The sequence below is a fragment of the Gavia stellata genome, chromosome 1, assembly GCF_030936135.1.
Source record: "Gavia stellata isolate bGavSte3 chromosome 1, bGavSte3.hap2, whole genome shotgun sequence".
Taxonomy (NCBI): domain Eukaryota; kingdom Metazoa; phylum Chordata; class Aves; order Gaviiformes; family Gaviidae; genus Gavia; species Gavia stellata.
In genome coordinates this window covers 67,583,178-67,610,826 of record NC_082594.1, presented here as the reverse complement: position 1 = coordinate 67,610,826, position 27,649 = coordinate 67,583,178, and the positions used below count along the sequence as shown (strand labels likewise).

The 27,649-nt window shown below is 38.4% G+C and overlaps 1 protein-coding gene across 1 annotated transcript; it reads right to left on the bottom strand.

The window, feature by feature from the left end:
* Positions 1–1,598: 1,598 nt before the first annotated feature.
* UPF3A (UPF3A regulator of nonsense mediated mRNA decay) lies at positions 1,599–27,649 on the bottom strand. The gene is made up of 10 exons (XM_059822004.1): positions 27,394–27,649; positions 25,193–25,299; positions 16,685–16,791; positions 14,607–14,705; positions 14,401–14,511; positions 10,807–10,862; positions 10,557–10,715; positions 8,646–8,806; positions 4,906–5,200; positions 1,599–1,928 (listed from the first exon to the last, which is right to left on the bottom strand). Exons 1-10 carry the CDS (start codon positions 27,610–27,612, stop codon positions 1,755–1,757), a joined length of 1,488 nt encoding a protein of 495 aa, XP_059677987.1. The 5' UTR covers positions 27,613–27,649; the 3' UTR covers positions 1,599–1,754.

Sequence of the window (27,649 nt, the reverse complement as noted above, 5' to 3'; positions counted from 1 at the left end):
GGGCATCCAAACAGGTGGGAAATGCTTGCTTTTGAGCAGAGCCTCGTCTGGTGAAGATATCAGCCCTGTCTGGCTCTACTGCAGGAGAACTTTCCTGGGAAGTCTCCTTCTCCTTGGACCAAGCCGGGCTCTTTCACTGAGCGGAACGCCTGCCTCGTACTAACGCTGCCTGACTCAGCCAGGATGCCAAGACAAAATCCTTCCTCTGCAGTCAGGATAAACTTGGCAAATAAGATAAACTTTAGATGGAGCTAAACCCAAATGATTCTCCAACAGCAGTTTTACTTAAGCTTGAAGTAATTTTAGTTGGCAGCTCACTCTCGTAGCTTGATAGTGAAATTCTCCTCAACTGTATTTTTATCTAGTACTGAAGAATACCAAGTAGCATAGCATCTTACTTTATTTTTCTAGAGTAATAGGTGAAAAAAATTGCAGAAGATCATGTCTCAAAATCATAGTCAAAATCTTTTTGCTTTTATTCTATTTAATGCTTAATATCTGGGAAAATACAATAAATAATTTTTCAGTCTAGAACAATCAGATGTTATGCTTAATAATAAAATGTTCAAAAAGGATGTAAAAATAAATTGTCTTACTATGTAACTTCAATGACAAAGCAGGTCTCAGTTTCAGACGACTGAGAAATTTTCAGCCATGAAAGATAAATGAACATGTTCTGCCCCTCCGTAAACATGCGGCTATCATTGAAACCAATGGAAGCTATATATATACACACTTTTATATATATATGTGTGCCTGCATCAGAGGGCAGAATTTGGCCTAGATCTTACAAAATGGTAGTTTGCAGTTGACATTCATTTGTGTGTATTTTTTTAACAAATAGAACTGCCGAACATTCATGTATCATACATCTTCCAAAACCTGCAACTGCAAATTATATGAAACATTAGCATATAAAAAGTCATCACTGTACAACCACTTTTTTTTAAAAGTCAGTGTCAAAAACATAAAAAACGGCTAATTTATTAAAACCAGATATATCGTTTAAGTGCTGAGGTTTGTGTTAGCTTTTTTCTGTTTTAAGCACAAGAATCTATTAAAACAAAAAAGGCAAAAGTGGCTCAGAAAATTACAAACTCTCCAACAACATTCTTGTAGTTTTACTAACACAGTTAATTGAAAAACAATGTAAACACAATGAGGTACAGATACTGACGGACATTTCTCACAGCTGTGCAAACTGTGGGCCTCCTCCTGCAAACACTACTGGCTCCAGAGCTTCCTCCCAGGGCCGGTCCCACCGAGTCCGACTGCAGCTCCCTGCAGCAGCCCCGGCCGCTGCTGTTTGCAGGAAGGGGTCCTGTGACCCTCGTGTCATGCACCAAACACATTTAAAGTGCCTCAGATTTCAAACTGATGCAAACCTACATTTCATTTCTTCAGACTTGAAAAGGTGAAAGAGCTTCTGAAAAGTCTTATATAAATACTCCTTTAAAACTATTAGAAGGTTTTTTTTATTTCAAGGTAAATCTAATAAAATATTGAACTGCTTTTAAATTAGGCAAATAGTGTTTGCGCTGCTTTTTGTGAAAAAGCAACTATATTCCTTTGCTATATGACACTTTATACGTCTCCAGTCACTCTTCCCTTGAGTTTACAGAAAGTAAGAGGCAGAGCAATTATAATTTTGTTGGTGCAATCGCCTGTGGAGTTCTGAAACAGCCCTATGGATTTTTTTGATGACACTGAACCTCAAGTTCATCCCTTTTCACAAGTCTTTCCTCCAGTTGGTTTTATTCTGCTTCTTCGCTCTTCTCAGAACCACCTCCAGCTGAATTATCTGCCTCACACTTTTTATCAAGAGCATCTTCAAAGGATTTCCCACTGCAGTCATAGGTTTTACTTGTAGATCCCGTATGTGTTCGAATGCGAGCTCCTGGCTGGTATAACTGCATGGCTGGGCGATCCTAGAGGGAAGGACATGTGATTAACACTCTGAGAAACCTGTGTGGGATACATATATGGGTTTTTAAAATGATGAATGTTTGTGAAAAAAGTAGATTTTGTGTTATATCACTTTACATTTCGTAAGACCCAGGAAAAAATCGGAATGTAATGAAAATTGACTGAGTATTTAATATCTGTCTTGTTTATGACACTATTCTTGGGAGCCAAGCATTCTGAATAAATGAAGAAAGCTGTAAAAACTAAAGATCCTATGATACATTTGATGTAAACAAGAAGAAATACTGCAGACAATTACCAAACACAGTACTACCAGTAAAACTCTGAAATATGTTGCTACCTTCACTAACATCAGCTGGGAAGAACAATAGCCTGTGCACTTGCAACTCTGCAGATAAATGACAAAGATTAAAGGTAAGCGTAAAAAAATAAGACAAATCAGAGAACAAACAGTTTAGCAGGTAACAGCTAGAAAATTATCCTCAACTGAACTTGACCAATTGATATGTGTGCATTGCTACTCCAAGTCACGAATCAGTACCACAATTTAAACATGGAATGCATATCTTTATTATACATATCAAAATAAAATTGCAGTTATTGCTCTGCTTCATCTTGCCTTCCTTACTGAGAATGAGAGCAGAGGAATTCACCCACTGATAACAAAGAAAGTACGTACAAATTGAACATGCACAGGCTTTGTGAGTGACCCAATCATACTCACGCCAATTTGATCACTGGAAAATGGAAGAAGGAGCAAGTTTACAAGGAAGAGAAACCTCAAACTTGCGAATGGTGATGTTCCATAGCTCTTGAGAGCACTTTTTATTCTTGAAATTTCAATAATAAAATATACTGTTTAGAAACTCTGCTTAAGAAGTCTTTTACTAGGAAGAGTAAAGTAGTTTACTGTCACAAATCCCAGTTCTTAATGTTATGAAGTAACCCTTTCACCAAAACCTGAGCTTTTTGACCAAAGTCTTGTGTTAAGTTTAGCAAACAAAATTAAACAGCCTATTTTAAGACAATGGCAGAGCACTGAAATTGTCCTACATGAAACTGTATTAATTTTCAATTGCCTTCATAATGTGAAGTCATTCTGGCCTTCTGTTCTTTCATTCTTTTTTCTTAGTCCCAATATGCATTTTCCCTTTTTCTTTCTTTTTCCTTCACCTTTGTCTTTTTTGCTCCACTTTTTTCTCTCTCTTTAGACCAGATATCAAGACTCTCTATTGGGTCATACAACTAGATCATTCTAGTTAATGCTTTGCAGTGTGGTAGGGAATGTATAACATACATCTTTCTACATCACAAACAGCTGCATAAAACTAGATCCTCTGAGAAGCAGTGCCTACTGGAAAGTTTATGATAAAAGGTCCAAATGATTTTTTGTATCACAGACTCTTTACCTTGCAGTTTGCATGAAAGCTAGCGTAACTGTTACTTACACTGGAAATTTCCCATTTTCTAATTAATTCTTACAAACTTCAGAAAGAAGCTTGATCTCTGCCTAAAAACTTGTGCTGGCATTGTTAATTCTGGAGGTAAGTTGGAAAAATCAGCCCCTAACTCTTATCTACATGATAAATACTCTAAGGAAAAAAGTCACCACGCTGCAAAAAACTTTAATGATATTGCTTATTTTGTTTAGGGAACAAATCTAGTACTTGAAGTATGGACTAATCCAGAGACTCAGCAAGCTACCAGAAGTGTGATGGGAAAAAATAAAAAGGAGGTGGCTTCTTAAGGCTTGACAAAAGGCTTCCAAGACCCACCATCCCATTCCAAGGTTGCAGATATTTCACCAGATTTCAAGAGTAGTGTGGCAAGCATGAGGAAAATTGCTTTTCCCATCTTCCTGGGAGCCATTTTTCTGACTGGTCTACAGCTCGAGCTGTTCGTGTGTGTGGAAAGTGGCTAACGTGTATATGCAGATAAGTCTCACCCATGCTGCCCAGCTGACCTTTGCATAAACAAAAAGCATGGCACACCAGGCTTTCTGTGTTTGCACAAGCTGACTTACTTGACGTGCAGAGCGAGTCCGCCTGGACTTGCTCTATGCACACTCCACACAGGCTCACTCTGCACGTGACTAGTTTACTCCTTGGCAGCCTTAGCCCACATCACAGATCAGTCACTTGGTTTGAAAGAAGAGTTTCACATGCAGAATAAATTTCTACACAAAACAGTGTTTCGGTCATCTTTTGTGGAAAATCCAAGATCAGAAGGGAGAGAGAATGAGGGTGACAGGGAGAGCCACCTCCTGAAAAGATGCTGGCACATCCATGAAATCAGACAGTCTGAGAAGGATGATGCCCGTGTCTCTGGTAGAGAATAAGGGATGGCTCTACTACACTCCTGGCTACAGGCCCCGCGTGCACTGGTTTTGCACCTGCTCTTTCCATGACAACGACTATGAGGATAATTTGTCCTAATCAAACGACAGCCTTTTCATACTGGCAGGTATACAATACTGAAGAATTTGCACATTCACACCCCCTGAATACAATGGTCTCTGAATTAGCTATTTATTTAAGTCCTTGTAGTTCCTCTTCCAAGCAATGCCTGGCCAATCCATAATATAATTACTTTATGAGCTTGGTAATAGAAGTACATTTTTAAAAGACTAGCGTGCCACAGTTTTCAAATTTCATTACAGATCAGAAGTATAACAATTTTTAATACACTCATAAAATACAAGGCTTCCAAGAATAGCGTTCTAAAAATGCCAGGGTTGAAAGGAAGACAGAAAGTCTTCTATATATTGTAAATATGAATGAGCAGAGACCTGTGACCTTAACTTATTTTAACGGCTGTTGCCCTCTGATAAGAAGAGAAGGAAGTCTGGGTTTTACTGAAAATGAAATAAAGAATTGCTTTTTTTGAAAAAGCATCTTTATGCTGAGTTTACAAAAGTAAAACCTGTGATCTTGAAGCATATTTAACTAATGAAAGATTATCCTAAATGAATAAAAGAACCTTATTTCTTATGCGCTCCTTTTTGGATGCCATGTCATCACACTTGTCCTCTTTACCCAGTTTGTCTACTGCCTCCACAGTGAAGCTGTAGTTGTAGTTCCCTTTCTTTCCTCTGTCTTGGCTGTATCCTTTCCCCCACTTCAGCTCTTCTTCATTCCTTCTCACAAACTTGTCAAACTCATAGTGAGCTCTATGCTTTCTGCCATCATCCAATCGATACCTTTGTCTTTCAGGTTCTTTTTCTCGAAATCTTCTCTCCAAATCTCTTTGCTCTTTGTCACTATCATTTTGTGACCTACGAGTATGTATAAAAAGAAAGAAAATCCAAGCAATTAACAGTAGAAAAAAGCTGCTGAAGGATACAATACAAAGCCTTCCTTTGACTTCAACAGTATTTAGATCAATTGTATGGCAAGGCTGTTTTCTTCTCATTAAAAGGGGGTTTTGCGCAATTTTGCTGAATGTCTCATCCATATGTGTCCAGCCCTTGACTATGCATTCAGCTCAAAACAGCAGACAAAGCTTTGCAAGCAAAATCTGACTTTTGTGCAACTGTTGTGGAAGGCCCATTCTTCAGCTTTTATCCCTCTTTGCAATTCCACAAATAGTTCCCCAATACTCTTCACGTAAACATATGCTGCATGATTAGCTCTTGTGGCCTGTTCTTGAGGTGAGTCGTGTATATTAGTATTCCCTTGAATGGGAATGTTCAGGGCCAAAGGAATTGTCCAGGTATCATATATCAATTTGTAAAGTTTTATGACTCTATTTAACAAAAATTATTCACCGACATTGCAACTTGCAGAAGGCATTTGTGAAAATGAATACTTATGTTCCAGGCTTTTGTTTATTATGTCTCCAAGTAATTTAGCCTACCTTTGCATATTTTATTTACGTGACACACCATTACCTTACCACAACATAATACTTAATTTCTGCTATGCTGCAATGGTTTTATATTATAAAGACTATTAGTTTGCAACATTTTGCTGCCTGATATAATTCTCAGCTCTCTTATTCACTTCATTGTTCCTGTTCAGCAAGCGGGTGCTTCTCTCATACAGCCAAACTGCAAATAATGAAGAAAGATTACAGAACACATTGAACTTTAAAAGGAGCAAATACAGGCAATTTCTTCTTATATATTACATACGTATAAATACTAAAATTGAGCTTTTGACAGCCTGCTCACATTTTGGGGATCAGCAGACAGAATCAGAGAGGACGGAGATTTTCTAATGGTGTAGTGATCAAATAGTGATATGCTTCTCGTTTAGAATGGTTTAATATCAATAAAAGTGTAACTTTCTAGATCACTTTTTTTTTTTAAATAACAGAACTGTGAGAATTGTTAGCCTCTGCCATGAACTTGGCCGTTGGTGGGGCTGCAAAGACAGCGGCCCCACCTCAGGAAGAGATGGAGGTCAGCAACAAAACCTGAATGACAGGTAAGTTATTCAGTGTTTTGCAAAACTGTGCTTGTGTCAGCATAACGCATTCACCAAGTGGAAGCAACGTCCCAGCTGTCACAGACACCTGAATCAATCACAATTACAGAGATACTGTACCTGTAGCATAGATACATATATATAAAACACTATGTTAGCTCTTAAGGGGCATGTGGCTATAAGTTGTTTTGTTTCACGTTTAATATGCTATTCCAGACACTAACTCCAAGTCCTAGCAAGGCTCAGAGCATGATCTTCCAAAAAGCCAGAAAGACACGTCTCTATTTGTTGCTGTAGCATTGCCTGGTACCTGTCTCTTCCTCTGCCTGTTGCTGTGGGTGAGGAAGGAATGGGCGCCCAGAGGTAGGCAGGTGACAGGGATACAAACTCCAGTTCAAAGAGTGGTTAAAGTAGCTTTCTACAATTCAGTCACAGCGAACAGGCAGGCAAGAGTGGAAATGGCGGGTTAAGCAATTACAAAGTATAGGTAGAAGAAAAAGTTACACAGCCAGAGAAAGAGAAAGCAGAAATGAATGGAAGTAAAGGGAATGGAAGCATACTTCTGTTTGCTATAGCTTCAAATCCCTATGTGATCATGTACACCCATGCACCTACTGAGGTTTTAACTTGTGGTAGAAAGCTATTGCTACTGACCTTTAAAACACTGTTTCAAACAGGCAATTCAGTCTCATGCATGTAGAGTTGGAAGTTACAGTTTATTACTGATTTCTGAGTCAGTGACAAAGCAGTTACAACTTGATGCAGCTGAAATAGCTCATAGCTTGCTACCTAATCACACCCACTAACAATCATGATGAAATCAGCACTTAGAAAGACAAGGTAAGACTTACTGTACCTGCGCAGGCAAAAGGATTCTGTTTTACACCTGGAAAATCTACATTAACTCCTTATTAAACTTAAAGGATCAATAGTAAAAAAGTTATATGGCACCACCTAAAGCTTAATACATAAAAAGCCTTATTAGCAAACAATTGACTTGCCCCTGCAAATGTTTCTATTGACCCTGTTCTGTTTCCTTTGTTGAAGACCATCAATGAAAGAGTTGCTGAATATTTTCAATTTCCATTAGAGAATAGGAAACAGAAGTTGTCAGCACCTTTCAGGACATACTCAACATATTGAAACACTGAGCCCATGTTTGAAGTCCTTAGTCAGAGACAAAAAAAAGATGAATAATGCATGTAGGATATTATTAGTGAACCATTTCTTCAATTAGCAAATTCAGTGGTTTTATTTTCCAGTGTTCAAAGTTTCTTTATTTTTCTATTTGCCATTAGGAGAACATTTGCAGCTCCTGCATACTTTTCATAAAAATCAAGAATCTATGTGGACAAAGGAAAATTTAAACTACTCAGAATAGGCACGTAGCCTGCAAGGCTCCTAGAGCACAATCGCAAACTTCCTCTAATACTGTGTATATAATATCTTAGGTAAATTATTGAAATGCTCAATCTTGTCCTTATGTACAACTTGCACATATACATGACATCTCAGATTCAGGTCTTTCATTTTGCAAAGCACTTTTGAGAGCTTGGCTGAAAAACTCTACTGAAGAACAAAGTATCGTGTACCTCAGCAGCATATTATTCTTAGTTATGTATCTGACATATCTTATGGGTGAATCCTGCTTGGGATGGGACACACATGCCAAAGGACAAGGGAGAGAATCAGCTGCTGAAAACATCTATAAGACATTTCCAGGCTACAGTAGTTACAGAACTGGGCTATACCTCTTGTTCCTACTGTTACATATGCAAAACAAAAGGCAGTGGGAGACAGAGACAGCCTTTTGCACATATCTATCACAAGGGGGTCATTCATACCTTAACTATTCTGCCATTGTCCCATTTACCAAACACATTTGTCTCTTTACTGCAGCAAAAATGAAGAAAGTGTGATGGAAGAGTAAAGCACCTGAGGCAATTTAGTCTTTGACATCAGTAATGGAAGGAGGGCTTTACCTGAGCTCTTGATGGGGAACAGGTGAAATAACACTGAAACTCTGAATGACTTTTCACGCAGAAATCCTTCCAATCTGGGATTTCAAGACATCTCACAAATAACAAATCACATCCACTGCCATACTGCCATCAGGTTAGTAAGCTGTTACTAAACACCTTGTACAAAACGGACAGCGAGAGATTTGTTCACACACAGAATAAAATCAGTTCCTTGCTGACAAAACACCCAGCCAACACACCACTTATATTAAGCCTTCAAATGAAAACATTCAGGATCTAATTTTGAGCTTAGAAGATAAATATTACTTACTTTTCCTTAAGTTCTTTTAGTGAACCCTCCAATGATTTGGATTTTATACTCCCAGATCCAGGTGATTTATCCCATTTGTTTTCTTCAATGTCAGCTTCTTCACCTTTTTCTTTGTACTTTTCACTGGCCAGCTCATCTCCTTTTTCAGGCTTCTTAAGAAGCTAAGAAATATTTGTTTATATTATGATGTAACATTATTCTCCTCTGTTGTAATAGATATTTTAACAATGTATTAAACATATCAAAAACCTATTAAGATTGAAGATATTTAAATGCTAGGAATACATTTTATGAAGTATAAAATTTAAGAAGTTATTTAATGAGAGCAGTTTACTTTTTCTAAGGAGTGACAATCATTAACAGGCATTCAACTGCACTTTTAAGTACGCCAAGAATACTGGAGAAAGCACTTACCTACTCTTCTCTCCTAAGTTTTATATATAAAGGTATTATTATGGTCTATGATTTCTTAGAAATTCTATAACAGAGCTCAATGTTATTGCCAATAAAACAAAAAGCAGAACCTCTAAGACAAAAGGAGCAAGATTAATACTTCATGAAATATTATATATAAAATATCTTACACATAAACTACTTGGGACAGACTGGCATATAGAAGTAGGTGCTTAATATAAATACACCATGACAGAAAAACAGACTGAAGAAAAAATAATGATGTTAGCAGAAAAGATCACATTGCATTTTCACCTTGGAGATTAAGAATAAGCCACGCAGGGCTTGAGCAGTGTCTAGCATTACAGGAATAATCATTATAGAAGGACCAACTGTCTCAAATATTTTTCTCCAACATTTCAAGAATAAGCAGAACATCTCATCAGCCTTTTCATTCCACCAGTTTTTCTGAAAGGAGCACAGGTTATTCTTCTCCAATACTTAAAACTTCTATAAGGTTTCTCTCGGGTAATATTTTCCTTTTCTTTAGGGGACAGAACTAGTTTTCAAGGTCCCATTGCCACAGATGTGTCATAAATACTGGGGTCTTTTGGACAACGAGGCTTGGGTAATATGTTTTAAAGAATAATTCCTTTTTCTTCTGAAGTTCTAGTATGGTTTTCTTTATGCCTAAATATGAAAAATCTGTAATTCGGCTTCAGAACTTGCTATTTTTCACATCCAGGTGAAGGCAACTGTTGTTGCCAGAAAGAAAAGGAAGAAGAAAGAAGTACACAGCTCTGTGGCTTCTCCCCACCACAAGATCTAGTGTGAGTCTGTGTGCCCTTGTGTTAAGCTACAGACTGTTATACCAATTTTCCTCTTCAAAACAGCCTATAAAATCTTTCCAATACCACAAAATTTAGTTCAGATGAATATTTTTTATCTATGTCATCTTATACAAATATGGTTTTAAATGTCCAGACATAATAGCACAAAATACACCTGCCTAAGTGAAGTCATTAAAAGCACATCTATTCGGATTGTTATAAGGCAGCACAGCCTGAAATTAGCAGTCTTTGTTATAACTTGGTTAAAGCATACTATTAAAATAAATCAGTTCTGAGCATAAACACAAAAAAATCTCAGCAGATATGGCTAGATGAAGATTTACATGACAGAAAGCGTTAAAGCCGTATTTGCAATAATCTTCCGACATGTTAGCACAGAACAATTTAGTTCTGTCATGTTATGTCGGCACAGAATGTGGCAATGTTGTATAAAGATATCCAAGTTATCTGCCGTAACTGCATCAGCACATCATTGTACCTAAGGTAATTAGTCACAATCTTCAGTAACACTACTTAGTCAAAGCCCTACATTACTTCCCCTTCCAGTCAAAACTGGTTTGGTATCTCCACACTGTACTGTAGTACACTGCATAAACAATGTAAGTGAGATACCAAAGGAGCTTCTGGATAACTTCAACAGAAAAATAGGTTTTTTTCACTAAGGTACCTTGATCCTTATTTCTTTTTCAGAAATCTTCTTCTGCTTCTCCACTTCTTTTCTTTTACGTCTTTCTTCTTCTCTGCGCTTCCTTTTTTCTTCCTCCCGCAGACGTTTCTTCTCCAATTCTCTCCGCCTTCGTTCTTCTCTTTTCTCTTCTCGTATTCTCTGAAGAGTTCAAAATGATTAATTGAAAATTGTCCAACGGAAAACCATGTGAAACATAAATGTTGAACTTCAGGCAAAAGTCTGAACGTACCTGCTTTTCTAATTTTCTATTTTTAATATATTCCAAAAGGGGTGTTGTTCTTCTAGCTAAAACACAAAAAATTTGTGATATAGTGTTCAACTCCTAAAATATGTACTCATTTCTCTACTTCAGTACTAACCCCTTTTTTCTAGCTTTTGCTGCAAAGGAGCGAAATAATTAATAAACCTATTTATTTTATATATTTTTGAAAGCATTCCCACCATTCCATTTTAGAAACACTTTGTTGTTTTTTTGCTGTTAGGGTTAGAAGCAACAAACATATGTTGCATGATTATTTAATGTTTAATTAAAAATCATATCTTTTCAGTTCAGAGAATGGGTTTTTTCTCTTGCTCATCAAACCATTATTTACCAAAAAGGAAAGAAATCTGTTCAGAATCTATTCCTACATTTTAATTTTGCACATCACAACCTAGCTATATTGCTGTTCATATACAGCCCACATTACTGTAATCTCACATAGCACTTTTCAGTCCCAGATTTCAAAGTACATCATGAAGGAAACATTTTCATTCTCATAAAACATTTCCATTTAACTACCATTTAAAATTCACCTCTCCATGGGAAAACGGGATGAGTAAGAGATAAGTGATTTGTCCCAGGTTACACAGCAAAGTATCAGCAGATTCAATAAAACTCTGGCTTCCCAAATAACAAATAAAATGCCTCATCTACTGGATCACACAGCCATTCTTATGCTACAGAGCTGTCTCCACACTCCAAAATCTAGCCTAAGCCACCTGGCTGAACTGTCCCCAAATTCTACAAAAACTTGGAGAACATCGTCAAATTTTATATCATGTATAGCATTCATGACTATCAGTATTGAATTCAAACTTGAATTCATGTACTTATAGTTGTGAGTAGTTACAACAAATTTTGTCAGTCTTAGATGTCCCAGGATGGAGTTACAGAAAATGTTTACTACTAGAAATTGTTCTACAGTTATTTGTAGGACTCTTCTTCAAACCAGAAGAAAATTTCACTATTGGAACGCATGACAGGATTTAGAAGAAAAAAAAAAAAGGAGAGAGAAAAATAAAGGAAGAAATAAAAATTTTCCACCAAATTTGAAATGGCATAGCCAAAATCTAGACACAATTTATATTCCAAAAACATTTGAATGTTTTTGTCTTGAAAGTGTGAATATCCTGGGCGCAACCCATTCGTTAATGATAAAACCTTGTTACCCAGTTATGAATGGGAAGGCTTGATAGGATTCAATATTTATTTTTAGCGAATATCACTGGTCAAAAGCAACAACCAAAAAAGATTGTTGATTTGAGATCTTCCTCCCTCTAACCCTAGATTCCCCATTCGTTCCCCCTCCACACCTGCCCATAATTTTTGACAAATTTTAGGTCCCCAGCACCCTCCCTATCAGTCTCTATCTGCAGCTCTGCCTCTCTCTCCTGCTCCCATAATTTCCCGTCTGAGCAGTGTCTGCCTCTGGGCACTTTTACATGCTGAAAGGGATCACAAATTGTAACTGGAGGGTCTGGGGAAAGGATAAGCTGCACTGGGAGTCCAGAACTTGACCCTAGTCATGACTAAGGCTGTGATGCAAGAGGTTTCATCAGATATTATAACTTGAAGTTCAAGGGAGAGAGCCAATGTGATGAGTACTATCAGAAGAGGAGGGCAAAAAAGAATGTTTATCAAACCTGAATCTTACCCATCTTATTTATTGGCCTTACTGCAAATAAAAATCTAAGAGGTGTTTCTTAAAATGTTTAAGAAATTTTAAAAGAAAATAAATTACAAAATTAAGACCTGTGTCAGCAATAACTTTTATATTTTATCTTGCTCTCTACAAACAAGGCAAAAGAATGAGCTTACCTTCATCTTGTTACAGAGAAAATCTGTTTTCTATCTCTCTGTCACACTGAAACTGATGAGCTAACGCATCTGACGTGATGCCTAAAACATGTTGGTTTGCGGTAACACTACCTGGAGAAATGCTGAGAATGTGAGGCCCAATTCTTACCAACAAAGTCCTGGGTATGTCTTGCATTGACTTCAGTAGGAGTAATACCTTTGAAACTGGACATGCAACTAAACCCTTACAGAATTTTGCTATAAACATGCTATCCACTGAAGTAATCTTTGTTTTTATATTGATAGCAATGATCACAGTTTTGAATAGCAGAAAAAATAAAGCAACTAATTTGATTTCCTGTGATTTAACAGAAACAAAACATTAAAACTTCTAATGTAAAGCTGCCTTCAGCCAATAGTGTTACTCAGAAATCAGCAACTCTCAAGAATAATAATTTTCATTGACAGAATATTTTAAAGTTAATAAATCCTTCTTGAAATTGTAAACTTTCTGTAAATTGTAAACTTTTAGAAAATTTTGTCTGCTTTTACTTTGCTGTCAAATACTAGGGAAGATTTGGGGTAAATAAAAATTGTTGGGGAACTTCCCTATCTAGAAAAGCAACAAACAAGTTTTATTGATAACAGAATTATTTAAACTTCCATACTTCTAACGTTTCCATTTCCTCTAAATTGTTTAAGTTCCAAATCTCTCCAGTCAACTATTAATTTATGCATATGAAGAATAATTAACGTCACTACAGAAATGCTTGTCACAGGCAGGGACAAACAGTCAAACAGCAGTAACAAGCGATAGGACAAAAGGAAATGGCCTCAAGTTGCATCAGGGGAGGTTTAGATTGGATATTAGGAAAAACTTCTTCATTGAAAGGGTTGTCAGACACTGGAATGGGCTGCCCAGGGACGTGATTGAGTCACCATCCCTGGAGGTATTTAAAAGTCGTGTAGATGTGGCACTTACAGACATGGTTTGGTGGTGGACTTGCCAGTGTTAGGTTTACAGTTGGACTCATGATCTTAAAGGTCTTTACCAACTTGAATGATTCTATGATTGCATGATTCTATTCTATGATTCTAATCAAAAGAGGTGGCTACTTTTACACTGTAAAGAAGTAATAGCAAAGGTCAGGGTTTTTTTCCTACTCGATTGTCACACACAGGGAAAGAGTAAGTGTTCTGTATGTTGTCACTTGGAGATACAGCACATCAATATTCCATGTCATCCTGAAAGCTGCATACTGGCATTGAAGATTTCAGTGTTGATCTCACTAAAGATTCCCGCCCGAGACTGTGAAAATCATGCTGCATGCATGCAGAAAACAAGGTGTTGCCTTACTTTCAAAGCTTTTGCAGAATCTTGGCCATGACAACAAAGACAGATTGTTTTGTGTTTCTCAATAAAAGCATCTAATATCAGCTGAATTAAGTATTCAGCTATTTTATCTTTAAAAATAAATCTTCCATCTTCTAATACCTGTGTAAGTATTCAGAAGTAGTAAGGACCTATTTCTGAAGCCACTGTGCATGCAAAACTTCCACTGAAGTCAAGTGACTCCATGCATAGAGACTTAAAGGAATAGGTGGGGTGTTCCCTTTCACTACTTGTCTGGATAACAAAAATCTAACTGTGATAATCTCAAACTCTGTTAGACTGAACAGGTCAGCTCTTGCAGGTAATATCATAAAGATATAAAAGCAAGATATCTGATATTCTCAATAATAAGAAAAATCAAGAAAACAGACCAATGAGTTCCCTTGTTTTGGCCTCAATCTCTCCCAAAAGAATCTCAGGATTGGCACAAATTTTCTCTTCATCAGCACAATAACTCTCTAAAAATTTCCTATATTCTGGATCTGTGAAGAAAAATTTTTGAATTATGTTAGTATTTTGAAATGCATTACAGAAGTGAAATCTATTTTCCACTGTGATGCCAAGAAAATATGTTTACCATCTTCAATGCTCCCGGCTTTGGCATCTTTCTTCTTCAGTTTCTTTTTTGAAATCTTCTGGAACGGAGCAAATTCAACCACTGCAGGATACTCCAAACCTTAAAAGAGATCAATGCTTAATTTTCTGAGGAGAAAGAAACATTTCTTATATTCAAGTAAGATTTTCAAAACTCTTGAAACTTGTGTTGGGCAGTCTTACTGGAAATCAAAGGTGAATGTTTCTATGATCCCATTCTAAACTTCTAATGAAAAATTACACATAGCAGTATTTTACATTCAAAAGAAAATACATTTATAATTATATACATAAACATTAAATATTTTTTGGACATGCTAACAGAGACTGTCAAAATGAAGATGACTACTGTTGCACAATAAAATTCTTGCATTATCATTTATAATTCCCTTCTAATTCTTCACAGATATTCATTGATTAGAAAAAATTATATAAAATCTCAGCCTGACAAGTTAATAAGTTCTACTGGGAAATGAACCTGAAACAATTGAGTTGCTTCTGTAACGTTTTGTTGCCAAAAAGCTTGAAAAATAAATAAATGCTGGGTAATATGCAATAATAAAACATACCACCTTCTTTCAGAACCCAAACTGTAAAACTCCACATGTAGAATTGTGTGAAACTTTTTTTTTTCTGTTTATGATGGACTATGCAACTTCTGGCCTGTGTTTACTGGCATGGATCTTTTGTTTTGAATTCTGCCTTAAATATTGGATTCTTCTTTGGACTGGAGTCAGAACGGTGTGCAGTTTCTGAATTTCGCCTGGTTTCCACTTGCAGCAGGTTCAAGATTACACTTTGCTCAAGTCCACTGAAAAAATTGGCTTAAATCTGCCAGAACATTTGTTAATCTTATTGAACCTGGTAATCCTTGTTTTAATTCTAGCCTCATAAATGCAATGCCACCACAAGCCTCACCAGAGAGCACCTTTGATAAGCTTGTGCTCTTTATTTGCACAATCAATCATGCCAAAGTGGCCAGCTGTGTCCAAGCTCAGTTTTGCAATGTACAGAATATTCTGGCTTCAGCCCAGCCTACCACTGAAGAACATGCTTAATTTAGACAAAGTCTTGGCAGAATTATAAAAATAGTTTCTTTCAGGTTTTTCATCTAAAACACCCAGAATCTGAAATCTGGGAATCACACACTGCGAGGGATGTGTTCTCCATCTCTAGGAAAATCCATCCAAACCTGATCAAGTTAGAAGCCTGTAAAATATCTCAGGTAGGTAACGCTGAAGAGGATTTTGTTAGTTTGACAGACAGCTTCTTTAGAGATCAACTCTCCACACGAATGGGCAAGACTACTTTTTGCAGGACCTCCACAACATTGAGTGTACAGAATAGACAATTCTATACAAGAAACCCACAAATCTGTGTCTGTTTTATACAACCCATCCAATTTTTTACAGAAGGGATGAGCGAATGAGGCAAGGAACTGCTAAAGGGAAAGCACCATTTCTTGGCTATGGCAGTTTCATGCTACTGTAGGAGACCTGAGTTCATCCACACCTACATTAAAGAGTTTTTCTTTACCATTGGGCAAACTTTTGCAGACTGAACGTTTTAAAGATGGCACCCAATTTTGTCGCTCTTGTTCTTGGAACTCAACTCAAGATGCCTGCAAATGCTCTAAAAAGTCAAGCTGTACATATCTCAAAGTGGGCAACCAAAATGAAGCAGTCGAGTTCTTGTCTTGCTTTTTCAAAATGGGAATAAATGGCACAACTTTATCTCACAGAAGCACACTGAAGATGCAACGATTCATGCTTGCAATGTGTTCAGTTACTGTTTTGATGAATCGTGAAGCTTGCATAAGATAATTATCTTAATAGGATGTTAAGAATGCAGATAAAGCATGCACACCACATAGCCAAGCAAGACTGCATGGACAAACATATTTTGCACTTCATTATCTTTTAAGTGCTAGTTTTTAGTATATTTTTATGTAATTAACTGTATATTGAGCAAAAAATACCTGACATAATTACCAAAAAGGAAATAATGTTCTAAAATAGTATGTGTATATAAATATATTTAATATCTTACAAACAGTCCAACCTTTATTATCAATGAAGACATAGCCATCAAAGCGATCTCTAAAAAGAAGGATGTCCTCAGGATTTCTAAAGTTAATGTATGCTCTTGAGAAGAGATGAGGATAAAGGCTGTAACAAGAAACAATTTTATTTTCTGTTACTTACTATTCTGTTCAGTACTAGGAAAAAGCAAAACTAGAAGGATCACATTGCAATTCTCATCCTTTTTGAGAAATGGCTACCTTAAACATGCATATCGAAGTCTTTACATATATGGACCTAATTATATATATGACAAAAAGTAACTGAACATCTGAGTTCCTGGATGCAACTGTGAAATCTATTCTGAACTGAGACACATATTTCCAGTTTGTTTTGTCTCCCTAAATTGCAGAGTATACGCTTCCATGGTGCAGGATCAAAGCTTTAAATCTAATATTTCATTATTTAAGAGATATGAGTAACAGCAGTGCTTTTGGGGAACTTCTTGGGCATGCTAAGAAAGTCTTCTGTCACTGAAACAGGAGAGGGTAAGTAAAAGCTCCCACTGAAAGGGCAGTTGCCAAGCTGTAACTATATTTAAAGAGATTTCCACCTTTAAGAAAGATTAAATAACTTAATAATTGGCAAGATAATCCACTGAATTATACATAAATAAATAAACTCCATCTGACATACATGCATATGAATACATATGCAATGTCTGGTTGTGCAGAACAATTACTGTGAAAATCCAAAGCATTTCTAGCAAAAGAAAGAACAGGTACTTACCTAAAATAATTCTGATTCTTCAAGAATTTATTGGCATAGATCCCACTCCAAGGGTAAATGTTTAATGTGCCCGATAAAAACCTCAGGGTTGGCACACCACCAACCACAATGAAACTGACGTAATTTAATGCACTACCACCCATCAGCTGTTACTGTGAGTCATGGCATGTACATGCTTTAAACCCCTGCAACTGTGATATTAAACAGTTTGGCTTAAACTGCCTTCAATGATGGCTATGTATTACGCCAGGTTTTGGAACGTAACTGAACACGTCCACAACTTTAAAATACCTATGTTCATAATACTATTGCCACACGTGGCCTGTCTTCAGACACACTCACTACCAGCAGTGGGGGACAGAAACCAGGCACAGTTGCAACCATGTTTCAATCCCAATTAGATTTCACAATGAGTGAGAAGAGCAAAAATACAGCTTGGATCACAGGACCCACACATGGCAGCAGCCCAAAGCAACACAGTTACTACAAACCAAGTAATTTTTTCTTTTTCAAATGTGCATTCATATGGATTACACTTTTGGGTGTTAGAAGGTGACCATAAAGAGCAATGCTGTCAATAACTAACCAATGATCAGGAGAAATGTTTAAGAAAAAACTACAGTGCTTTTTTCCTTTAGATGTTTTGCAAATACCAGCTATGGAGTGCTTCTACAGCACGCAGGGGATAAGCCTTCTAATTCTAACGAAGAGCTACATCATCCATATATACTCACTGTATTTTGGTATTCTAGGATGGTAATAGCACTGAGTGAACTGTAAGCAGGCAACCACAAAAATGCCGGCTAGGGCATGGCTAGGGCTACACTGCTGACACAAAGCAGTGCTGAAAGACGCTACAGGCATGGCATTGTCCCTCAACTGCCACAGTCTACACAGATGCCACACAGCCATGGACCGCTTGCAAGCAACCTCTAGACAGCTTGACCAAATGAGCATGGTGGCACGTGGCTTCTGTTTTGTCATGGGGTTCTACAAACCCCGCAGAATCCTCTCTGGTCAGATTTGCAAACCTCCAGTCTGCACATGCAACACAAGGTATCTCGAGGGTGGCTGTGGAGTTATCACCAAGATGCAAAGCAGACGAAACAAGCCAGCTTCCTTCTCATCGGTTTCAAAGCAAAAAAACAAGATTAAATGTAAAACTTTTCATAATTACATACAGTTTAAAAAATAACTTCAAAAAAGGCCTACAAGTGTATGTAAAGGAGGAAATTTTATTGTGGTAATCTATAGCCGTGCTGGAAGAAATGTCTCTGTGCTGCCTAATGGCTGGAACAGTGAAGAAGTCTCTGATAACTGGTGGCTCCCAGGAAGAAGCAACTTCCTTCTCTGTCATGTTAACAGGACTATTCTTATGTTTCATGTTCTTCGATGTTTATATTAAATGAGGCCTGATATTAGAGATTGATATGATTATACACTTGAAGTGCTGATGAGTCACAAGACAAAACCAGGAATCTTGAGGGAGCATTATTTTTCAGCCCATTACTATTATCTGAGATTAAGAAACTGCGTTTCAGTTCCTAGTCTATAGAACTATTTCAGTGTTTTACCGATCTTCAGTTTTTACAAAACACTAACTTTCCGTAGATCAAAGACTGGGACTCAGACAAGTGTCCCAGCCACTACATTATTGTGGCACTTCTCCATCTCAGCGCACAGCAAATAGCTTCATCATATAGTTGTATTTTTTTTTCTGCAGTAACTTAGAACCTTATGGTTGGGCACATAACCACCGCGAAACAGAACTGGAAATACAAAGACTTATTCCTTCCTTGTTTTCTTTAGCTTGTACATCAATGCCATCTGTTTCATCTGCTTTGGCAACACAATCTTTTCCTGGTACACAACATAGTATTTTTCTAACATTTTCAGCTTAGTCTTATCAGAGTGAGTATCTTTTGAAACAGACAAACATTTGGTATGGTTACTAAGCATTTATTACTAAGAAAAAACTGAGTCTGAAATGTATAAACAGGACTCTGGAGAGATTTAGAATTTACCTTGCAAATAAGGGATCCAATGTTGTTGCTATACATTATTAACATCTTCAAGAACTTCATTCACATCAGCAGAAACATACAAAAATATAAAAGCATGCTTGTGCACAGCAGGATATTGATGTGCACAGTAGCACAATAAAATAGGATTGTCTGTCCATTATTGTTGATATGTATCAGAATAGAATGTGGTAGAAACACAGCTATGACAACACTTAGCAATTACAGGTTCCTTCTCTGATGGAGCCACTTCTACAAATGGAGTTGGTTCTCATATGAGAAACATATAAGCAAGTTAGATGCCAAAGAGCTTAGTGTATAAAAGCCTGATCAGCAAGTGTTTCAGACCCCTGACTTAGGCTTTTTACCCAGCAAAGTGTGCAGTGTGCCTAAAAAAAAAATGCGTAAAATTCACTCTCTGAATGGGAAGCTAACTAAACGTAGCAAATCAGAAATGCTTAGCACTTGCCTGCATATGAAATACTATCTCTTACTCTGGGCTTCAGACACCTGACTTCCAACTGCAGATCCCACACCTCCACCCACCCTGGATTCCCTCTTCACCTATCCACTGAAAACCCACCAGTGTGACCATGTAGCAAAGAATGCACGGGGCTTCACAGGGCCACAGGGACTCTGTGGCTAATACCCGCTACTAGGAAGAAACAGTCCTGCTCTACTTTTGTACTTTGCATTCAGCAGTTACTGGATAAAATACAGCTTTTGCTCTTCAGGATTTCGCTTTCCAACTGTGTGCTACAGAATGGCCACTGGACTCTGTGCTCCTACTCCCTTTTTCAAGTATCTACCAGCATGGATTTCATTTGGGATTTGAAATTCAGCTTTGAGGTTGCACGGTTAGTTTTATAATCAGACAGCTGTTTCTATTTTGCCATACGTTTGCCATCTATAACGCTGCTTTCCACCTGTATCGTGTTTTGGACAGATGCACTGCACATGATGTTGGCATCTCTGGGATATCACTTAGAGCAATCTCTATGAAAGTAACCCAGATGAGTCTGAGTACACACATTTCTTCAGTACAACACACAGCTTCTTTGTTTCCTGCTATGCATTCCAGGGTATTCAACCTTTTAGGTTACATGTTATTTCTATAGTATTTAGTCTATCATCTCTTTAAGCCCTTACTTTTATAGTAATTTTAGTAACAAACACATTCTAGTAGTTTATTTCTTCTGCAAAGTATCTTTTAACACAATTGTGTAAAAAGATAGGTATACAGGAAAGCAATTTTAAATAGTTATCTACAAAATAAACAGCAACACGTAGACTATAAAAACAGCTATCACATCTAGTAAAAATACTTATCAACTTATCAGTCATGGTGTGTGTGTATATATATATAAAAACATATATACTTACACTTAAATATAGATCTCTACATCTAAATTTTGGAGTGTTAAATAAACTCCTCCATCCATTCATATATGACATAATTTCTGATCAAACAGATAACATCATCTACATTATCATGTCAAGCTAAAATCCACTGGCCTTCATCCTCTTGTCTCTCACCTTCTGTGGTCATTCACGTAGTGGATGGAATTGGCACAATTATAAATTAACTTAGTCTTTCCTTTTTACAGATATAAAGGAGCACAATTTGCCCGGCAGTGGAGAAGCAGAAACACTATGCAGTTTTGATGATGGTCACTCATTCCATCCAGAACATAGTAGTGGCAGTTTCCTCCAAGTTCTAAAGGCGCTGCCCCTTCAGCACTGCAATTCCTGGGTGCATACCACAATCCTACAGCGTTAATGCTATTTGCCTACAATAACCCTAAACAAAATGTTGGGAAGCAGTTATGAAGGGCAAAGGAGGAGTGCTGTTTGCAGGAAGCTTAATCGCTGTCTGTGATACATGGCATGGCATTGACTATTGCACTGGCTTTCACATAAGCAAAGCTCCTGTTCAGATCTCTTTACTTTTGTAACCTCACACCGCCATGGACAAGTCCTAGCATTCAGTGCTAGTCCTGCGGGATCACCAAAATCCTGCTGGGCCAGAGCTCAATCGCTTGACTCAAGTTTTAGAAGACTCAGGAACATTTACATGCAGACAGAAAAGAGTAGCTGGAAAAAATAGTTAATATATGGAGTCTGAGAAGAAGACAGAGTGTCAGGAAGTCTTTATTATCAGCAATAGATGGCGTGTCTATCCAACAAACATCCCTAAAGTCACAGAAACAGTGTTTTGTTTGTATTTTGATGTCAATGTACAAGAGAGAATAAATGTAATGCAGTGAATCAGATGAATCTGAAAAGACGAATGAAACACAATGCAACAGTCACTTTCTGAAATTACTTTACTGAAATGGATGTAACTGAAAAAGTGTTATACATTAATGACATTACTTAATCAAATGAAATTTTAAAGTTTTATAGCTTGCCTATAGTAACAAGACATTGTAAACGTAAAAATAACCTTTAGACTGCAAAAACAGTGAAACTGAAGTTGATAATGCATATCTTGCGAAAGCATACAGGTAGGACTGCAACTGTTTGTTTTGTCCTCTAGGGTGAGATGACCTTGGAAATAAAAATGTACAAACAGCTACATAGACGTCTCTAGTTTTCTCTCTGACAGCAACTGGTAGAGGATGCTTAGGGAAAGTTTATTAAAAAGGAGAAACTATACACTAACACTTTACCTAGTACACCATTTCAGCTACTTGCAGCCTAGGGACTTCATAATACAGAACTTGTATCCTTGTGTTTAATAGGTTTCCACAGATAAAACTATTTGTCTAAATAAGTTTTGTCTAACTGCTCCTGAACCATTTTCAACATCCATCATTTCTGGCATCAATTTCTGATGAGGAGTTCTATGGTTTAACAGTGTCATGTGGAAAAAAAAAAGTCTGTACTCTGCAGTTGAAGAAATCTGAATGAGCTCTTAGAAACTTCTGTTACCTAGAGTTAGAAGTAGACATGTTTAACTAGGGGTTAAACTGAGATGTTACAGCTCTTAAGGCAAATTTGTCTGCTTCTGCATTAAAACACCTGTATGCCCCTTTCTCCTTCCAACAAACAGATCCTCCTCACTGAGTAGCTTCTCCAAATCATTCTCTCGTTAGGTAACGTGAAATTTTTTTTAATCTTCCCATGTTTTTATTATCACTGAATTCTCTGGATTGGTTGCCACTGTGCACATGGTACAGGATCTAGAAAAAAGCTCATCAGTGAAAAACAGAGGGGACTGTAAAAAGAACATGCCCACCTTGTCCTGTAGCTCCTCCTGTTAGCTGGAATGGCGTGAATACACATCCACAGGGAGTTTTCTGAAATTTTGTGAACTGTCCGTAACATGACAGATTACTGCAACACAATGCTTTATTACTCAAAGAAGAATTCTCCACTGCATAAGAAGAAACTGAGACTCACTGTAGTAATCTTGTCTCTACCTTACAATTTCTGAAAGTTTACTGTATATTCTGGAGTTTATGAATATGTAAAGAGTTAAATCGTAAACAGATGTTCATGGGTATGTGTCAGCATTCAAACAAAGGGGGCAAGGTGATCCTGGGCCAGTCAAAGAACAAATAATCAGTCAAGGCAATACTCTGCAGAACTACAGCTAAATGCCCATTTAAACTGTGTAGTTTGCTGAAAGAAGCTGCAGCCATACAAACCATGTAAAGATAAACCCATTCTGAAAAAATACATCTTTTGTATGAAAGCAGAATTATTAAGAAGCAAAATGAAGGAAAAAAAAAAGCGAATACAAAACAGTTCATGCTGAAAAATTCAAACTTGCATGAAAATACTTAGAGAGTTTAAATTTGTGAAGGCAGAAGAGAACATGAATCCAAAACTCAGGAGGAAGAGAACATTTTTCTCCCAGATCATTATTTTATTACAGGGCTTATACACAAGACTCAAGGAAATTGACAATCCAAGTAACACATATCAGAGATCTCATTGTTCAAAAAAGTTTTAAAATGTGTATTCTTTGCTTTCTGCATCTTGAAGTCTAGTAGCAAAACAATGTAAGAAACACACCTTTAATTTCTTCATGCTTTTTGTTATTTTTAATCACCAAGATCTGCTCTTTGAGACAAATGAATTTTTAAAGTATTTTAAGCATGTCCTCATCCCTCTACCAGAATGAGCTACTGTGTCATATATGCCATATAACTAACTTTTTTATCTACACACATATGTTCTGTCCCTAGCTATATGGAAGTACATGACAAATAACACAGCATGAGAGAAAACCGATGATATCTTTCATCAGCAACCTGACACGGATGCAATTAATGAGTGGACAACAATTCTTTTGAGTACGCCAAATTTCAGCACGTAAAAGTAGAGAGAAAAATGAAACTTTGTATGTACAACTGTTGTCAGTGCCTTCTCTTTTCTAAGATGGCTGACTCCCTAAATTCTTGTACCAACAATTGTTCTGACAAATTAAAATTGTAGTTTCACTGTTTCTAGTATTTGTGCAGCTAAACACACCGAGGACAGACATACTCTTCTTCAGAGAATTTTTGGTTTGCCTTTGATATTTTCCCCTTATCAAATCATCACCTGGGACAGAAGCCTTAAAGAGACCCATTTGGAAATACAGACAACAAGGTTCAGAAGAGAAATGTAAGTAACTACAAAGACTTTCAATCAGACTGAATACTCTTCTTTCCTAACTTCACATCCTTTGTGGTTCTACCAGAAAAGCTGAAGCACCTACTATTTAGTTGCTGCACATATGTGTAACTACCTAGGCCAGTCAACTGCCATGAAGTTTCGGAAAACAGACATTTGTTCCTTTCTGATTGTGGAATTGGCTCTGAGAGAACCTATAAAGCCAGACTTAATCACCTAATAACAAAATGGTGGCAAGAAGTGGCAGCATCCTTTCAAATAAAATCAGCCCATGAACTAGACAATGACAAGTGTAATTTGCCACAAACAATTCCCTACGAAGGAAAGGCTATCTGATCTGGGTGGGGTCACCCTTAACTTTAAAAGTTGGTCAGCGATAAACATCCAGGATCTCTCTGTAGTCAATGGAAAGAATCTGGTGCCTGTGAAGGATGACTTATCACATGCTAAGATAGGCTAAGACAGGCAAGATGGATCTTATACTTCAGTTTTTCAGAACACATGCAGACATAGAATACAGGGTATTTTGTTTATTTTAATGGTTAAGTTCCTTCTCTCCTGGAAATAATTTTGTTCAAAAGGGAATCGTATTTTACCACTGTGATACTGAGTGAATTATATAAATATACCGGCAATTGTGATTTATTTTAAATCAATAGCTTTTTTTTTTTTAGTTTTGAATGAGACAAAAATTAATAAAACTGGATTATTTGGAAAATTGTATGAAATAAATACAAAACCATGTAAACAAAGAAACTAAGCTCAAATGGCACTCATGAAAAAATTTCTGTGATATTTGCCCTAGGGTGACTCTTTCTCACAGCCGATAAAACAGTCCGCTCTATTTTACCAATGAAGGTTAAAAGAAACATCAGGGTTCCAAATCAAATTATGTCATATTCATATACAAAAAATTTTCTGGTTTAAAATCAGTGGTGTAAAAGAAAAGGGCAGGAATGCATTGTCTCTGCATATGTATCCAGCTTTTCAGAAATATTTTAAGTAACCTAACAGAACTAACAAAAAAGGAAAAAATACATGATTTGGTATGTCAAGAATACCTTAATTAGGTTTTAAGCACCTGAAAACCTACACAAACAGCTCACCCTCACCTGGGATCAGCAGTGCAAAACTCAAAATAATCATGGGCAGGTAGAGGATGTAGCTGTTCCTCCAGTTGCTCCTTAGTTAGACAAGGAGGAAGCCGTCGAATAACTACCTGCATACATAAAAGAAAATGGAGATTTATCTTTGATCTAAATACTGTAGAAAGAGACTAAACAAATCATATTACTCCTCTTTAAAAGCTCTTCCTGGAATTGGGAACATCAATTGGAGCACTAGCCTCCTAGTGATTTACATTCTTGGATTTGCTGACAGATGGAACAATTTCCCTATCTCAGTTTCTGCTAACATTGTAAAATTGTACAGTAACTGAAATAGTCTGATGAAGAGCTTGAGAACTATTGCAATTTAGCCAATAACAAACGACTACACAAAATTTTTACAGTATCTCTTTTTAAAATTATTTAAACTAACTTTTAAGTCTTTTATTACAACAGTATCTTAGTGTATTAGATCTATGTGTCCAGGTGCTGGTGGCAGGGGCTCCAGCATGGCTTCTGTCAGGAGAGGCTGGGCCTGCCCCATGCCAGACCCAGCCAGTTGAAGCCAGCTCCCACGGACCCACCGCAGGGCGCAGCTGAGCCCTGCAGCCAAGATGGTGGCACCTCTGCAAAAAGGTATTTAAGAAAGGGCAGAAAAGGCTGCACAGCAGTGTGTGAGATAGAGGAATAAGGGGAAAAAAGTGTGAGAAACAGCCCTGCAGACACCAAGGTGAAAGAAGAAGGAGGGGAGGAGGTGTTCCAGGTGCCGGAGCAGAGATTCCCGTAGAGGAGACCATGGTGAGGCAGGTTGTCCCCCTGCAGCCCATGGAGGACCACGGTGGACCAGATACTTACACTGCAGCCCATGGGGGACCTCGTGCTGCAGCAGGTGGAGATGGCCTGAAGGGAGCTGCAGCCCATGGAGAGCCCACACAGGAGCAGGCTTTCTGGCAGGACTTGCAGCCCGTGGAGAGGAGCCCACGCTGGAGCAGGTTTATCCTGAAGGACTGCAGCCCATGGAGAAGACCCAAGCTGCAGCAGTTCATGAACAACTGCAGCATATGGGAGGGACACCCGCTGGAGCAGTTCATGAAGCACTGTACCCCATGGCAGGGACCCCACATTGGAGCAGGGGAAGAATGTGAGGAGGGAGGAGAAGCAGAGAGGAGCTGTTACGTCCTGTCCGCAACCCTCATTCCCCACCCTCCTGCACTGCAGGGGGCATGTGAGGTAGCACCTGGGAAGAAAGGTGGAAGGGCAGGGGAGGTGGTTTAGTTTCTATCTTTGTTTCTCACCATTCTACCATAACTCTTTTGATCGGCAATAAAGTAAATTAATTTTCTCCAAGTTGCATCTCTTTTACCTGTGATGGCACTTTGTAAGTGATCTCCCCGTCTTTATCTCAACCCATGAGCTTTTTCATCTTATTTTCTCCCCCTGTCCTGCTGAGGAAGGAGTGAGAGAGCGGCTGGCTGGGGGTCCAGCAGCCACCCAAAGTCAACCCACCACTCTCTGGTAAACTGGCCAATAATAAAGACCAGGAAACCATATGGAAACCTTTGGGATGGAACAATGCCAGCACATAAAACAGTAAAATGGTCATCAAGCTTCAGACAATCCATTTCCATTTCTTACCAATTTCTGAATTTAACTTGACTTAGCTTTAAGTTATAGGGATTTTCAGTGCCTCAGTTTTCCAATTTAGGAAATGGGAATAAATCAAATCTCACAGTACTCTGTGTAAGTATTCTTTGAAAAATGCTCCAACAAAGCCAGGGAGAGAGAAGTGCTCTTGTCCTTGCAGGAGCTGCTCTGCCCCAGCAATAGCCAGTCTTGATTTCTGAAGAATGAAAGGTGAAAAGGCATGCAAATTTACAGCGCTGTTGCTGGGGATTTCAAAATACTTAAGCGAATAAACACCCTCATTCTGCAGATGGAGAAACATCCGTTTAAGCACCAGAGCCTCCTGAAATTAGACTCGGTCTGTTGAATAGGGCCTACCTGTGCCACGCTCCCACTGCAAACTTCCTCTGACCCTTGGTCATCTCCCACCAGAGACGCTCCTTACCGCGCCCCCCTGCCCCGGCCCTCCCATGCACCTCCCCTCTCCACCTCGCCCCCCTCACCGCCCCAGGGGCGAGGGCCGGTGCGGCCCCCCCGCCCCACGCGTGCCCCTCCCGCCCGGAGCTGCGCTCGCGCCCCCTCACTTTGCTCAGAGCCGTTTTTTTCTCATCTCGCTGTTTACCCGGCGCCGGGTGAAGCGGCGGCGGCGGCAGCGGGGAGGGTGGGGAAGGTGGCGGCGGCGGGTTTGGCGGAGGGTCCGGGTCACGGCGCGGCGACTCCCGCCGCAGCGGGATGTCCATGGGCCACTTCTCGCGGCCGCTGCCCCGCATCAGCCCCGGCCCGGCCTCCCGCTCCGACCGCATGGAACCGCCGCCGCCGCCCGCAGCGAGGCGGAAACCT